This window comes from Nyctereutes procyonoides, unplaced genomic scaffold (assembly GCF_905146905.1).
Source record: "Nyctereutes procyonoides isolate TBG_1078 unplaced genomic scaffold, NYPRO_anot_genome, whole genome shotgun sequence".
Taxonomy (NCBI): domain Eukaryota; kingdom Metazoa; phylum Chordata; class Mammalia; order Carnivora; family Canidae; genus Nyctereutes; species Nyctereutes procyonoides.
In genome coordinates this window covers 5,322,104-5,337,586 of record NW_026575051.1, presented here as the reverse complement: position 1 = coordinate 5,337,586, position 15,483 = coordinate 5,322,104, and the positions used below count along the sequence as shown (strand labels likewise).

General features: G+C 49.1%; 1 protein-coding gene across 6 annotated transcripts in view; it reads right to left on the bottom strand.

Annotated features, from left to right (window-relative positions):
* Window positions 1-1,858: 1,858 nt before the first annotated feature.
* BRPF3 (bromodomain and PHD finger containing 3) overlaps window positions 1,859-15,483 on the bottom strand; it is a 45,607-nt gene continuing 31,982 nt past the window's right edge. For 3 of the 6 annotated variants that reach the window (XM_055329908.1, XM_055329909.1, XM_055329904.1), the window contains 2 exons: window positions 10,003-15,264; window positions 1,859-3,726 (listed from right to left, as the gene is read on the bottom strand). In XM_055329908.1, coding sequence (XP_055185883.1) covers window positions 15,081-15,264 — 184 coding nt within the window. In that variant the 3' untranslated portion in view covers window positions 1,859-3,726; window positions 10,003-15,080. The remainder of the gene's footprint in view (window positions 3,727-10,002; window positions 15,265-15,483) is intronic. The other 3 variants (XM_055329907.1, XM_055329905.1, XM_055329906.1) reach the window with 3 other exon arrangements.

The window sequence follows — 15,483 nt, the reverse complement described above, 5'->3', positions numbered from 1 at the left end:
AACCTGCTCAAGGTCACACAGCAAGCCCGAGTCTTGACTCCCAGGCTATTTCTATCCCACTGGGCTGCCTCTAGTTAGGAATCTCACAGATCTGGGGGGCCTGGGTGGCTCAGTCAGTTAAGCAGCCGACTCTTAATTTTGGTTCAGGTCATGAACTCAGGGTCATGAAACCGAGCTCCATGTAGGGCTATGTGTTCAGTGGAGTGTCTGCTTAAGATTCCCTCTCTCCCTCTGCCCCTCCCCACCACTTGTGCTCTCTCTCTCTCAAATAAGTAAATCTTTTTAAAAAAGGAATCTCACAGATTCACTGACCTTTAAAAAGACAAAATGCCAAACTTGAGATCCCATAGAAGGTTCAATTTTCAAAACAAAGTTGACTTAAGGTTTGGCAAATCAGAACAAACGGTTTCTTTTTTCGAGTCCAAACTTGGTGATGAGTCAGTTCATGCTCCTTTACCGATCTCTGGGGAAACTCCAGTCTGTACAATACTTTCCGGTTCTCAAGTGGTAAGAGAAAGGAGAGAATGAATGGTCAGAACTTCAGCTGGGGCTCACTGAGATCGCTTCAGACTCTAAGCTCATGGCCCAGAAATGCCTTACTTGCAGTGTTTAGGTCCCATATAACACAGCCTTGGGAACCCTCTTGATGGAGTAGAATGTGCCTGGTTTGAATCCCAACCACCAACTAGCTGTGGGAATGCATCGTGAGAATCCAGCAGGGCTGATGTGCAGAAAGCCTCTGGCACAAAATGGCATGCGATAGGGGTCAATCCCCTCTCCCAGGTCCCCTGCTATTTCCCCTTTGGACCGAGGGTCAGCAGGCAGCTGACCTAACAAGCAGGGCCCGCCTTGCCCATACCACACCATTTCAGGAGAGTCTTGGAAGCCTTAAATAACAAAGACTGGCAGGAATCTACAGTTTAGTAAAGGTTCAGAATCCTGTAATTTGGGTTTGAGATTGAAAAACTTTCGAGATCTACCACTAGACCAAGAAGTGCCAGTTAGGAACGAGGAAGAACAGCCTCCTCCTTGGGCAAACTTGGGCTTGTCCTCCTCATTCTGGCCTCCCACCCTCCTCTAGCCTCCCTTGGACACAATGTGACTTCTGTCCTTGACCTTTTTTCTCTAGATACTACTGTAACAAGCTCTCAGATCCTTCACACTCTGAAAGAAATTCCTTCAACAAATGTGCACATTCACCCAATGGGTACCCACTGGGCACAGAGGGGCACTATGCTTGGGAGGTGGATAGGGCAGCCAGATGACACAGCCCCTGCCTGTGGGACTGACATTCTAGCAGGACAGCCAGGAGCAAGCAACATAAACAAATAGGAGCCATAGTAGAGCATGTGGAGAGTTGGCTTTAACTGGGCCAGGGTTTTGCAGAGTGATGAGGATCTAACAAGCTTGAGGTGCAAGAGGTGTAGACAAGAAAGGAGTTCTAATAACTAACTGTGGAGATGAGGCTGGGAAAGGAGAGGAGGCGGGCCTTGAGGGGGACCACGAAAAGGTGAGGAGGTCAGTGACCATGGAGCCCACGGGGCCTGTGGGGCTGAAGGCTTAAAGGAATGAGCTAGGAAGACATTTGAACGTGGGGTCTTTAGAGGGTCCAGGGCTTGAACTTGGGACTGAGTAGCTGAGCCACTGCGGGAGAGGAGATCAGGGAATGGGGAGATCAGGACTTCAGTGGATGGCAAAAGCAGCAAGTGTCCTGGCAGGATGAGTGGAGAGAGGGCTGTGAAGTGGGAGCTCAGATCTTCAGGGGTGTGCAAAACTGACAGTGGTGAGTGGAAGAGCTTGTAAAGACTTTTTTTTTTTTTTAAGATTTTATTTATTTATTAAAAAAAAAGATTTTATTTATTTATTCATGAGAGACACACACAGAGAGAGGCAGAGGCAGAGGGAGAAGCAGGCTCCCCACAGGGAGCCCGATGCAGGACTTGATCCCAGGACCCTGGGATCACACCCTGGGCCTAAGGCAGACGCTCAACCACTGAGCCACCCAGGCCCCTGTAAAGACATATTTAACAGTAAAATTTAATGTCACATTTGGGGCAGTCTTTTCTTGTTTTTACAAGAACTGCAGGAAGGGAGAGAGCTGTTTCTGTCATGAAAGGCAGGCCGGAGCATTAAAGGGTAGGGAGGTGCCCAAGAGAATCTCATTTTATCAAGGATCCAAACTGTCAGCCTAAGAGACACAGCTCTATGTGTACAGTCAAAAGCAGCCCTAAGCTGGTGGGAAGGTATTTCATTTTTGATGGGTGAAGGGTCTTCTCGCTTTCCCTGAAATACCAAGGAGGGGGCACCTGGGTAGCTCAGCCGGTTTAAGCATCTGACTTGGTTTCGGCTCAGGTCATGAGATAGAGCCCCAGGTGGGGTTCCATGCTCAGCAGGGAGTCTGTTTGGGATTCTCTTTCTCCCTCTCCCTCTGCTCCACCCCCACTCGCATGTGCTCTCAATAATAATAATAATAATAATAATAATAATAATAATAATACAATAACAAAATACCAAGGAGATAGCCACCATTTATTTCTACAGAAGCTTGAAATAATATAATAAAGATAATTTGTGTGTCATCTATTGAAAGCCATTGTTTTCGAGGCCTTGGTGTAGAGGAGTTAAGAATATGGGCTCTGCCTGGGTTTAAGCCTCAGCTCTACTCCTTACTACTCCTCATGTCACCTCACCTGGACAACAGGGCTGTAATAACAGCACCTATCCCTTCCACCTCTGAGCATACATGCGGAGGGACTAGCCTGGAGTGTGGGAGGACTAAAAAAATGTGGGCTAGATATTCTGATCTTTCTCATCTCCACTGGCAAATAAACAAGCAAATGAAAACAGACTTGGAGGGGCACCTGGGTGGCTCAACGGTTGAACATTTGCCTTCAGCTCAGGGCATCCCCACAGGGAGCCTGCTTCTCCCTCTGCCTCTCTGCCTCTCTCTTTGTGTCTCTCATGAATGAATGAATGAATGAATGAATGAATGAATGAATAAAATCTTTAAAAGACAAAAACAGACTTGGAAGGCCCATGCCATTCCTCTTGCTCTGTGTGGAAAACCAACAGAGCAAAGCTGAGATGTTGGTCTGTCCTCCGCTAATTGCAGTTCCCAAGCCGCTCGGAGGCAGTGTGGCCTGGGGGCCCTGAGTCCACTGGGAGTCAGGGGCCCTGGGTTTTAAGTTTCATTCCTTCTTAGCCTCAAGGCCCAAGCCCAGTGCATGGGCAAGGTGTCTCTGAGGCTCACCCTGCCCACCAGCAAAGGAGGGGGGAAGGCGATCGTCCCACTGGCCCACAAAAGGCTGCTTTGACCAAATGAGGACTTGCTGGAAGAGGGTATGTGGCTCACTGGGTTGAGTGCCCGCCTCCTGTGTCCTGGGCTCCGAGGTCCAGAATCCAGCCTGTGGAATTGGGAATATTCAAAAGGCAGGATGTGGACCCTGATCCTGATGGCCATAGTCTACGGGAGCAAATTCGAAGTGGATTAGGGTTCCAGGAGGAAGAAGTGTTTTCATTGTTGAGTCGATGAGCAGATTTGGGGAGAGTATCGTGATGGTGCTGAGTGGGGCCTGTAGTTCTCCTTCCAGAGCGTTGTCCAACAGATGTGTCTGCTCTTGGAAAATGACCCGAGCTCAAGATGGTCTGCTGCAGAATGATTTATAGCAGCCTCCATTCTGAATCCCCCCGAACATCGACCGAAATGAAACAGGGTGAATACACGGGCTGTAAAACACGGTAAGGAGAAGCTCTCTGTAAACCGAAACGGAAAGACAGCTGAGAAATACTAAGTAAAGAAAAAAAAAAAAAAACTAGGTGCAAAACAGTATGTAGGATGCTGTCATTTCTTATCCAAAAATGCAGGGGAGAGTCTCTATGGAATATATGTATTTATTCAGGCACAGAAGGTGCTAAAACTGGGTATAAGAAACTCTTCCCATTAGTTGTCTCTAGGAAGGGGGGAAGAGGAAGTTCACCATATATCCGTTTGAACGTGTTGATTTTGAGGCTGTGTAAATGCAGTATCTCCAGGGGCTGGTGGGAGGAGGGGTGGGGGGCAAGGAGCACTGCGTGGGCTCTCGAACCAGGTAGCCAGCAGGTAGCCAGCACGAGCCCCAGCGCTGCCACTTCCCAGCTGTGCGACCTTGCACAAGTCACTTGATCTCTCTGAGGCTTTCTGCACAAAAGGAGCATGATCATACAGTAATGGCTCCTGGTAAAGCCCACCTGGACTCTTGGGAGACTGAGGCTGAGTTCAAAAGCACTCAGGTGGGAAATGGTTGCTGTGGCTGTTTAAGCAGCCCAGGCTTCCCACTCTGCAGCTCAGCTTCCAAAGTTCCTGGAGGGGATGTGCAGTTCTTTCCCGGTCCCATGCAATGCCCCAGGCACCCAGCCCAAGGGAGTCCCTGTGCCTCCAGGGTACCAGGTTGCAGGGTAGTTGTGGGGTGGGCACGGGGAGCTGAAGGAATGTCCTGACTTCAATACAATACAGTTCTTCCTCCCCGAGGAAAACCCTGCAGACTGGCTACTCGGCCCTCTGGTAACGCGGTTCAGCCCTACTGAGCCCCACATCCCTTCATGCTGGGCTGTAGGCCCTTACTGTTGAAAACAGCAATTTGTGAACACAAGCTTGCACCTGAATAGCTGGTGCACACCAGATTCCTGAGCCCCCTTAGGACCTTGCCCACTGAGGCCTCCAAGATGGAGCTCCAGCCACATCTCTGGCACTCAGTCCCACACCCTTTATACTCCACATCTCTCCCCAAATCACTCAGCCGACCTCAAGCACATTTAAACCTTTCCTTCACCCTCCACGCTTCTGATTTCGAGGCTCCCTTCCTTCCTCAAGAAAGATTTCCCCACTTGCCTTCATGGATGCCATATAAATATCTCCTCCTACAGGAAGGCCCTCTGATTTGGGTTTCCTTGCCCTTCCTCCAGGCATTCTCAGACTCAGAATTTGCGTCTACTGTAATACCACCAAGGGTATCCTTGAACTGGAAGTGTCCTCAATAATGAGGAAAGCTACAACTTGGAAGTGCATGAGTGTGGGGTGCTCTGGGTGCTTGACCCCACACTATCCCCAGCCCCAGAGATATATTAGCATCCCCATTTTATAAAGAAGTGAGAAGGGCAGCCTGGGTGGCTCAGCAGTTTAGCGCCACCTTCAGCCCAGGGCGTGATCCTGGAGACCTGGATAGAGTCCTGTGTTGGGCTCCCTGCATGGAGCCTGCTTCTCCCTCTGCCTGTCTCTCTCTCTCTCTCTCTCTCTCTCTCTTTCACGAATAAATAAATAAAATCTAAAAAAAAAAGAAGTGAGGTTCAAGGACACGAGTGTCACAGCTGATTGGTGCTGGGCTGCGATCCATCCTAGCCTTTCTGGTTGTTTCTATGTATGTACTGCCCCACCCCCTTGGAGACTCTAAGGGTGGTTGGCAGTTTTTTCCTTTCCATCAGGACCAGGCAAAGTCCGGCTCCTCAGGGAATACTAATTCTGAGATGGGGATGATCATAAAAAGGAGATGCTGGGGGCAGGGATCATCCCTAAGGAATCTGTGTGGAGGTGGGGTGGTAATGTAGAGACCAACATCATGGTTCTGGGTTGGGGCGGAGGGAGAAGGGAGGTGATGAACCTCATCCTCTGAGGGAAAAGACAGTGTGATGACACAAGATAGGGCAGATGTGGTTCCTACCTCGGGGAACTCAGGGAGTTAAGGGAATTTGCTGGAAATAGCCAGGCACAGTCCCTGAGGGGAGCAAAATGATCTATTTCCATCTCAACAGTTTAGAGGAGGTTCCTATGTAAGAAAGCTGCATATAGGCTCCTCCACATACAGATGCACTTTGCCACCGATGCACAAAGCTATTCATTGAAGAATTGTCTGGGGAACACCGGGGCCAACTCGATGTCTAGCAATAAGCAACTGGTGCGATCGATCAGATTTTCATATGATAAACACTCTTCAGCCCAAGAAAGGAGGAGGAAGTCCTCATTGCTCTGATATGCAACAGTCACCAAAATATATTTTAAGTAAATGCAATGTGCATAAACAGGGACATAAAATTTTAATGCATGATGAGTTGTGATTTCACACACATCAGTCTGGAAATTTTTAAAAAACTGTTAATTCCAAGTATTGGCAAGGAAGTGGGGCAAAGGGAACACTCAAGCACACTGGCAAATGTGTGAATTGACACAAGCACTCTGGAAAACCGTTTGGCCTTAGCTACTGGAGTTGACGATGTGTATTCCCTGAGACCCTGCAAATACCCGAAGGAGATCTGATCCAAGTCCCCACCAACGCACCCAAGACATCCATACCAGGAAAGAAACGATTAAGAACATTCACAGCAGTACTGTTCCTAGAAGCCAAATATTGGAAGCAACCCAAAATGTCCTTAAATAGTACAATGAAAAATTAATGGTGTTATCTTAATACAATGGAATTCCATACAGAGTGAAAATGAACCAAGCATAACCACACATCTCAGCATAACTGAATCTTGGGACTGTAATCATGAGTGGGATAAAAGCAAGTTGTGTAAGACTGCGTGGATATACTTCCATCTCTTCAAAATCCAAAAAGATGAGACACCACACATTTATTGTGCTGATTTAAACATATGGCAGGACTATATAAAAAAAAGGGGGCATGATAAGTATAACATTCGGGATAGTATTTGGGGAAAGAGGTGGGGGTGGCAAGGGAGGGCCACACAGATTTTAAAAGCTCTGCTTCGTTGCCTGGGACAGGTAGCAGAGACCAGATGGCTTATTGTATTGAGGTGTTTTTGTTTTAAATTTATATGTTATTGTAAAACTGCTATTTTTGTATCTGCTCAATATTTAATAAAAGCAATTTTTAAAATAAGGCCTAGACCAGTGTGAACAGTATGCTACCATTTGTATAAAAAAGGGACATGCACAAGCACGTGCACACATGCTGGTATTCACGTTATCTCTGGAAGGTTACATGTGTGACTGGCCAAACTGGCTGCCTCTGGTAGGGGAACTGGGAGACTGGGGACAAGGAGGGAAATCTCCCTGAATTTTTAAAATTTTGAGTCACATAAACCAACTTAAAAATAATAACATTTGAAGACAGAGAAACAGGGGTGGGCAGGGGAGGAAGGAAAGGGGGGTGTAAGGAAGGAGGAGGAGGGGTGGGGTGGGAGGAGGAGGACTGGCCAGACTTCAGGTGCCTAAACCTTCTGGGTGTGCCCAGGGTCACTCAGAGAGCCAGAAACCCCACTGGACAGCCCAGGAAAGCCTGTGGGGTCGTCCCACAGCTCAGGCCTAGACCAGATCACTGCCTTGCCCCTAAGGACAGGGCCGGCTTCAAACAATTGCCCACATCAATTCTGGCCTTGCAATCTTCCATTTCCAATCAAAGCTTCCTTTGGGTCTCTTTCCCCGACCCTGCCTTCTTATCTCAGGCCTTCACTCCACGAGTGATTGGAGCAATTCCTTTGAAGTCGCTTCAGGGACTTCTGTGCCTTCATCCTGTGCTTCCGTGTCACCAAGGGCAGCCAACAGCAAATAGGCTCTCTCCATCCCCTTTCTAATCCTCCCCTCAAGGGCCTCATGGAAACCTGCTTTGTACATCCTTAATTTACACTAGGATACCAATAACTTGAAGGAAATCAGGGTCACGGACATGTCCCCAATGACCACAGCCTGAGAGGTAAAGGCACAAAACAATGGCATCAGCTAGCAGGCAAGGAAGGATTTGGACACAGTGTTCAGGAGATGCTTTCTGCCCTCCTTGAGGACTGGTGTGCTGGCAGCTTGGGTCTGAAGCTTGAGCCCTGAAGCCGGGCTCAGTGCTCCCCACCCCTAGTCCAACAGCCAGGGATAAGGAGAGTTGTGTTACTCTGAACTAAGAGGTAGCTTATTTCACAAAGAGCCAGTACAGGCATCTGGGTGGCACCGAGAAATGGGTTCCTCAACGGAAAAGCACCTTGACCAGGTAGTGTTGCATGGAAGAGGAGAAACCTTGCTGTATACAGAGCTTAATGGAAGCCGGTCAACAGGCCTGCCTGGAGCAAAGCTATGGGCTGACAGTGCTAAGTGTTGGCAAGGACGCTGAGCACCTGGACACCCATATAACGCTGTGGGAGGGCAATCCATATAACCAACAGAAAACTGGTAGAGACTCCTAAAGCTAAACATAAGCTTTATGCTAAAACTAAATGCTTAAAGCCAAACCCTGTGACCTAGCACTCCTGGGGATATTCTGAAGAGAAATGGGTGCTGTGTTGACAAAATGGCACATACAAGAATGTTCACAGCAGTGTTACCCATTCATGAGGGCCCCAAACCGGAAACAACCCAACACCCAGCAGCAGGAGAACGGACAAACACGCTGCAGTGTATTTGCACAATAGAATACTATTCAAACAAACTGTGGCCACATGCAAAACAGGGATGGAGTTCAGAGACATAACGCTGAATGAAAGAAGCCAGACTCAAAAGAGTCCATATTCTATGAGTCCACAATATGACGTGCAAGAATAGGCAACACTAATCTATGGCCATAGAAGCCTTGACAGTAGTTACCCTTAGTGAAGGGGGATATTGCCTGGGAAGGAGTATGAGGAACTTTCTGGGGCACTGGAAATGTTCTGGACTTTAATGTGGGCGGTGGTTTCATGGGTGGATACACATGTAAAAATTCATAGATTAAACCTAAGGTGTGTACCTTAATTACTATATGTAAAGTTGTATGTAAAACAACAGTAAAGGGACGCCTGGGTGGCTCAGTCAGTTAAGTGACCGACTCTTGGTTTCCATTCAGGTTGTGATCTCAGGGTAGTGAGATCGAGCCCTGCATCAGGCTCTGCACTCCACAGAGAGCCTGCTTCACATTCTCCCTCTCCCTCTGCTCCTCCTCCCATTCCCACATGTTCTCTCTCACAAATAAATCAATCTTTAAAAACAACGACAATAATAGAATTCAAGTTCTAAAGCTCCACTGCTTCTGCAACCTGGCCTGACTACCTGGCTGTTGGCTTTGCCCTCAGAACAGAGTTGTGTGTAGCTTGGAGTGACCTTCCCTGCCAGGTGGTGGTGGCAGAACCTGAGGGCAGAGTGGGAACTTCTCAAGCTAGAGAAGAAATGACATGGCCCTTGGGGGTGTCCTTATTCACGGATATTTGAACACAGGGCAGAATTTGGTCTAGAATTTATTTCCATGGAGCACACAGAGTAGCAAAAGCACAACAAGTAGCAAATTTCCTGGGATAGAGATACATAACTCCCACTTCATTTCCACTGCTGGAGACCACGAATATGTTAGCAAAACAAAGGCGAAAAAAAAAACAAAAACAGGCAACAGTTGGCTTGGGCCAGTTTATGACACACAGCAAGGCCAAAGTTAGGCAGGAGAGGGGTTGGGCCTCATGTTCCAGTCATGCCAAGAACTCCTGCACTGATGTCAGAACACACAGCCTCTCGGGACAGCCGATTACCCAGCTGCCCAGTACAAGAAACTGGAAGTACATGCTCTATCTGGCAAAAAACAAGAGACTACAGGGAATTACATGAAAATGGTAGAAATGGTTATTTCTGGGTAGTACAAGTCACCGTATTTTCTCCTTTTAAAAACAAAGTTCTGAATGAGCTAGCGAACAACAAATTTTATAACCTTCCATCACTAGCTCAGATAAAATCCCTTGGGTGCCCTCCTGGACCGTGTAGCTAGGGGAGATGGGGCCAACCCCGGGGTACCCGTGCCTCTAGCACCCTTGCCCATCAGGAACCGTCAGTGCTGAATTGCCAATGCTGCCTCTGTGTCTCTCAAGCCGCTACAAGGCTGAGAGGAAGAAGGAGGAGGAACTCACACTGCTTAGGAGCAAGAGCAATTAGAGTGAAACCAGTTATTTCCAATCCACTTCCCAAGTGCCAAGCAAAGGATACAGTATTCTTTGACCTAACAATGCAACAACCCTTCTGAAATTTGGGGACATAGCCTGAGTCCTGGCCCTCTCAAGAATATTTACCTTGTGGTGGCTCAGTAGGTAAGCATCTGCCTTTGGCTCGGGTTATGATCTCAGGGCCCTGGGATCGAGCCCCACGTCCGGCTCCCTGCTCAGCTGGGTGTCTGCTTCTCCTTCTCCCTCTACCTCTCCCCCTGCTTGTGCTCTGTCAAATAAATAAATAATCTTTTTAAAAAAGGATATTAACCTTGTAGAAAATACATATGTATATCCATTTTTTCTTTCCATCCCTAGCGCCGTCTGCTGCCCTTGGAAGGGAAAGGGCAAGCAGGAGGGCACCCCCAAGTGCCAAGGTTGAGTCAGAGACCCCTCTAACTCCGGCCTAGCAGACACACACCTCTGGCCCCACTTCCCCCCACACAGTGAGGCAGAAACCTCTGCCCCACCTTTTGGAGGAACCATATCTCTCCTGCAACATCGTCCTCCTTCCCTCACTGGCAGGGTCAGATAGAATGTTCGCACTCGTCCTCGTGCAGATGCCACAGGAGGGCTTGCAGACCCAGGGGCAGCCCACCCTCTGTCTCCCCTCGGCACCCCTCCCAGGGCCTGGGAGTCTCACCACTCATCCCTCTTCTCTCAGAGCTAAAGCTCACAGCCTTGCCTGGTCAGGGAGTCCATCTGGAAGGCAAATTCACACTCAAGTGTTAATGACAATTAATACGTTAACAGAAGAGGCCACGTTGACAGGGTTTGGCAAATGGCTTTAGTTATACTTTAAAACTTATTAGGAAAATGATATTTTGTATTTCTAGTCAGTACCTACCCTCGCATGCTCCAGTATCACAGTATTTTAGACACCGGTCCATGAATTTCGATCACAGTGTTGACAGAATTCATTAAGGATACTTCTCACCTGGAGAGCTCTGAATACAGGGGCCCATGGAGAGTGGCAAGTGCTGGGTTCCAGGTTCTCTCTGGTTCAGCACTACCCTTTCCTGCTCCGTGATGCTGAGCACATGTGACCTGCCTCTTTCTGTGAAATGACCCTTAGGTGACCCTTAGGACTTGACTTCCTCCTCATGAGGCCCTCTTTCCCGGTCGGCCACTGTCCTAACTGCCTGGGTGGGCTCCAGTGCCCCACATTTGTTTCATGTGATCCTACCTTCCTCTTGAACTCCAGGCCCAGTCCAATCTGCTTGCTGAGGGTGTTTCTCAGATGTCCCATGGGCAATGCAAACTCCTCAGAACTAGGTTCTCCTCCCCCCCCCTTCAAACCCACTATTGATGCCTCCAGCCATGTAGCAGCCCTGTCTCCAAATTTCCTGCTTTTTTGACAGCTAATCAGTTGCCACGTTCCAGTCCTGTCCCTTCCCTTGTTCTAATCCTCCAATGCTGCACTAATGCCTCGCCCTGGCTTCAGGGTCCTCTCTTACTTAAGTCAGCCTCACAGAGGCTCAAAGAAGTCGAGTACTACACTTGAAGTCACGCAGTCAGTGACAGGGCTCTGAACCCCAACACACCCTCTTGCCATCTTCAGTGGCCACCAGGCAGATGGGGCGGCAGTTAGTTACTGGAGTGGAGCACCCGCCAAACCTCCCTGAACCCTCTCTTTACCACATCTTTTCTTCTCATCCTCACCTGCTAATAATACCCCACCCCTCTGATCATTTTTCCTTTAGGTACAAAATGGTTTTATAGGGTCATGTCTCATTTTGCTCTAAATACTGGCCTTGTAATTCAAAATATACATGTATCAACAGGGATCTTTAAGCCCATTTTTTCAGGCTTGAATTAATTTCTTCATTCTTCTGAAAGCTTTTGCTATCCAAACGTGGTCTCTGCCAAACTCCTCCCCACCGTGGGAGCCTCACGCTGGCCTCACGTGGAGCTGTCTGCGACATGTCTCGTGAACCTGGTGGTAAGCAGCTTGTGCACCTGCATCCTGTGGACCAGGGGCGTGTATCTCTGTGCTCCCAATGCGTAATTCCAGAATAATCAGTGCCTCAGAGGTACTGTGTCAATGTTCTATCAAATTAAGCACTTTTACACTCTAGTGACTTCACTAAGAATTTCGAGGGCCCCGTGGGGGAGGTGATCAGGAGTCCCTGGTCCCCTAGTCACACTGCTGTGACACATAACTCCCAGCCAAGTACAGGAGCCAAGCGGGAGCAGAAAGAGAACAGGGGAGGCGATGGGGAAAAAGCTGTCCCCAGCCCAGCAACAGGGCACTTAGTCCATGGGAACGCTCACTCTGCTCTTGAAAATGTTCCTTTCCAGAAAGGCTGGAGCCACAGGCAATGGGAGAGGGGGGCTGGTACAGAAAAGGCCAGTATAACCTTGAGATGTTGTGGAGCCCACTAGGAAACGCTTGGCCAGATCTCTTTCCCAGGATTCCGCTGTCATTACTTGGCTGGCTGTCTTTGGACAAGTCTTTTAATCTTGCTGTTTTGTCATCTGTAAAATGAAGACCAGGTAGGCGCTAGGATCCCTTCCAGCTCTGAAAGGAGAGAGGCCCATGTTACGCCTATGTGTCCCAGCTATCTATCTATAGAATGGGGACGGCAACAATGACAGAGGAGACATGAGCATTCTCGAATAAACAGGTGTCAGAGACATAGGGCTACTTCACCCACCCCATGAGGAACAGATGCTCCCAAAGGGACAGGGCCACCAGAAAGCTGAGGCATGGGAAGGCGGGTTGGACCTTCTACAGAACTGAGAGGGCAGTGCTGTTTGGGAGGGAAACAATGCCAGAGCCCATCTTCACACACCTCCTGGGGATTCCAAGAGACAGAGTTTCTTGCTGGGAGCCTGCAACAGCTAGACAACCCCATTCTTAATGGCTCCTGCCTTCTGGGGAGGGGGTGGGCTACAGGGATTAGGAAGAGAGGGGCAAGCCCCCACTGAGGACACCAACACAGCACGGCAATTGCTGCCCATTAGAACATTTATTTCTCAGAGAGAAAATAAGTTTCAGACAGTCATATTATAGTAGGTAAAATTAACTTTTGTATTCTTTACAAGCATAGATTTTTCTCTGTTTATTACCTCTCTTATACCATCTGTTATAAACAATTCTAGAAAGCAAATAAAGTCACTTTCTACAATAAATAGAGCATCGTGTGCTTCACAGCAGACGCGACTGAGACACATAGGCCCCATGCCACAGCAGGATCTGAGCCGCTTCCCGTTCTAAAAGAGCAGTTTTAAAAATGAGACTCAGAGAGAGACTTTAAGAGTTAAGGAGATTGGAAAAAAAAAAAAAAAAGAAGAGACTAAGAAAGTGTTGGGCGGGAGAGACACACAGAGAGGGGGAGAGAGAGAGAAAAAGAGAGAGAGAGAGAGAGAGAGAGAGAGAAAGCCCCGAGATCTTACAACACAGGTTGAGACAAAGGTCACAGAGTCCACAGCTGACCGACTACCTGGGGAGAAGGGGGGACACATTGACTCCTTTAAATAAACCACACTGTGTGCATTTAAAATACTCAGCCACACAATGGAGGACTCCAGGAATGGAAACTATAGGCCTGAATAATTTAGAACAGTATTTTACAATTATATATACACCATGTCCTTCCCTAGCCATATGCTGTATTGTATTTTTATTATTGTACAAAATCCAAAACCCCATCCTTTAGGTAACAGAGAGTTTTGTTGGTTCCCTTTTAAACTCTGGCTCATGTCCCAAACATATAAGAAGTTGTGGTGGTTGGTTGGTTGGTTGTAGTTTTAAAAAGTCGAGTGTGTAAAAATGGCAGTGATCTCCCCAGTGACTTTGTTTTGTCCAAAACTCCCCTATGAAAAATTTAAAACAATTAAAAAGAACATCAGGTTAAAAATCAACATGGCGATCAGTGGCCTGCGACCTGGCCCTGCGACTTTGGTGCTTAAGAGGTGAGAAGAATCATCCAGAGAACAGACACTGAAGCCTCTGAAAGTTGTGTTTGTCAGTCAGCATTCCCAGTTTCACAGTTTGGTTTTTTTTCCCTTCCGTTTTTGAGAAGGTGAAGGTGAGGAGGGCGGTTGAAAGGAGGAGAGGGAAGGGGAGAGAGGGTGTGAAATAAAAGCGTGGTGTCCCCTGGAGTTCGGGAGTGGGAGCAGCAGAGGCTGGGCAGGGCAGAGCACAGGCAGGGAGATGCTGGGCTGTGGGCACCACCATCCGTGGTGGCGGAGAGTGAAGCCCCCAGAGACAGGACAGGAGGGCAAGGATCAGACCGGCTGAAGAGCACGGCTGCACCCCACAGCCCTCCGCACCCAAGTGGACAGATGAACGCCCACCCAACCAGCCTGGTCTGACAGGAGCCTGCCAAGCCTCAGCCCGTCTCTCGGCACACAGGGAGAGGGCAAAAGGGGCCTGCCTCAATTCAAGGGGGCAAGCTTCCACAGCCTGGCCTTAGCTGTGTGTCTGCAGCAAATGGAGGGGGAGGGCATGCTGGTGGAGGGGTCACCCGAGTGGTAGGCTGTCCTCTGTCCTGGGCCCTGAGGAGCCAGGCAGAGATACCCACCTAGCATAGCAGCTGGCCTCAAAGGGAATGAGACATAAAAAGAAAAAAGACCAGTTTGGTGACAGTTTCTGTCCATTTGGCACAAAAGAAAGGAAAGGAACATGGGGAAAAAGAGACGGCACTGGTGCAAAGATGGGATGGGGAAGAGGTATGAGAATGGGTGATGGAGGGGAGAGAGGGTGAGCTCTGTGAGCTTCCCTGCGGGACCCTCGTGTATCCACAGCACCTCTGGGGTCAATTTCAGAGCGTCACTTGCCCTGAGGTGTAGTTAGCCGGAGTGGGGAGGAGGGGGCCAGGCACACCTTTGAGAAAGAGCCTAGGACTTCTTGCCTTCTGGGTTCAGGTGCATCTCCTTGGCCAGGCCTAAGCCTCACAGCTATTTCTACTTCTAACTGATTCTTTAGTGGACTAGCCCCCGAGCAAGCTCAGGTGGGAGTTTTTGGCACACAGCAGGCCCACCAGGGGAACCACAAGGTTGTTCAAAACTGGGGCCTTGCCCTTGGGCAGGACACAGCCCAGTCCCTGGCCTGCTGTGGAAAGGGGAAACTGCCGGCCATAAGACTGGCTGGGGCAGGAAGAGGCCTCTGTGCCTCAGGGGACAGAGGCAGGGCAGGCAGACACAGGCAGGCCCTGCCCTTACAGGTAGCTGGAGCTGACAAAGGAGTGGGGCCCCCGGACCCGGCTCAAGTGGATCATTGCACGGTCATAAGCCACCTGCACCGACTTTCGGATGCTGGTCTTGCGGCCTTCCAGCATCTTGAGCTTGTCCACGGTGTCTTCCACACCCAGGGGCAGCACTTTATCCCTTGGAAGCCACTGCCTAAAATACAAGCACAGTGAGAGGCCTGGGCTGCAGTGGGTCACACAAAGGGGCTCCTCTGGGTCCATATGCCCAAGACTAGCAAAGCCAGTGGAGGGGATAGAGCAGAAGGAAATGGACTGGGCCAACCCAGGCAGGAGGCCACCAAAAGACCTGTTTGCAGCCAGGCCCTTCCCTCAACCCATGGCACTCAACTCTGAGGGCTGTCATGACCCAGAA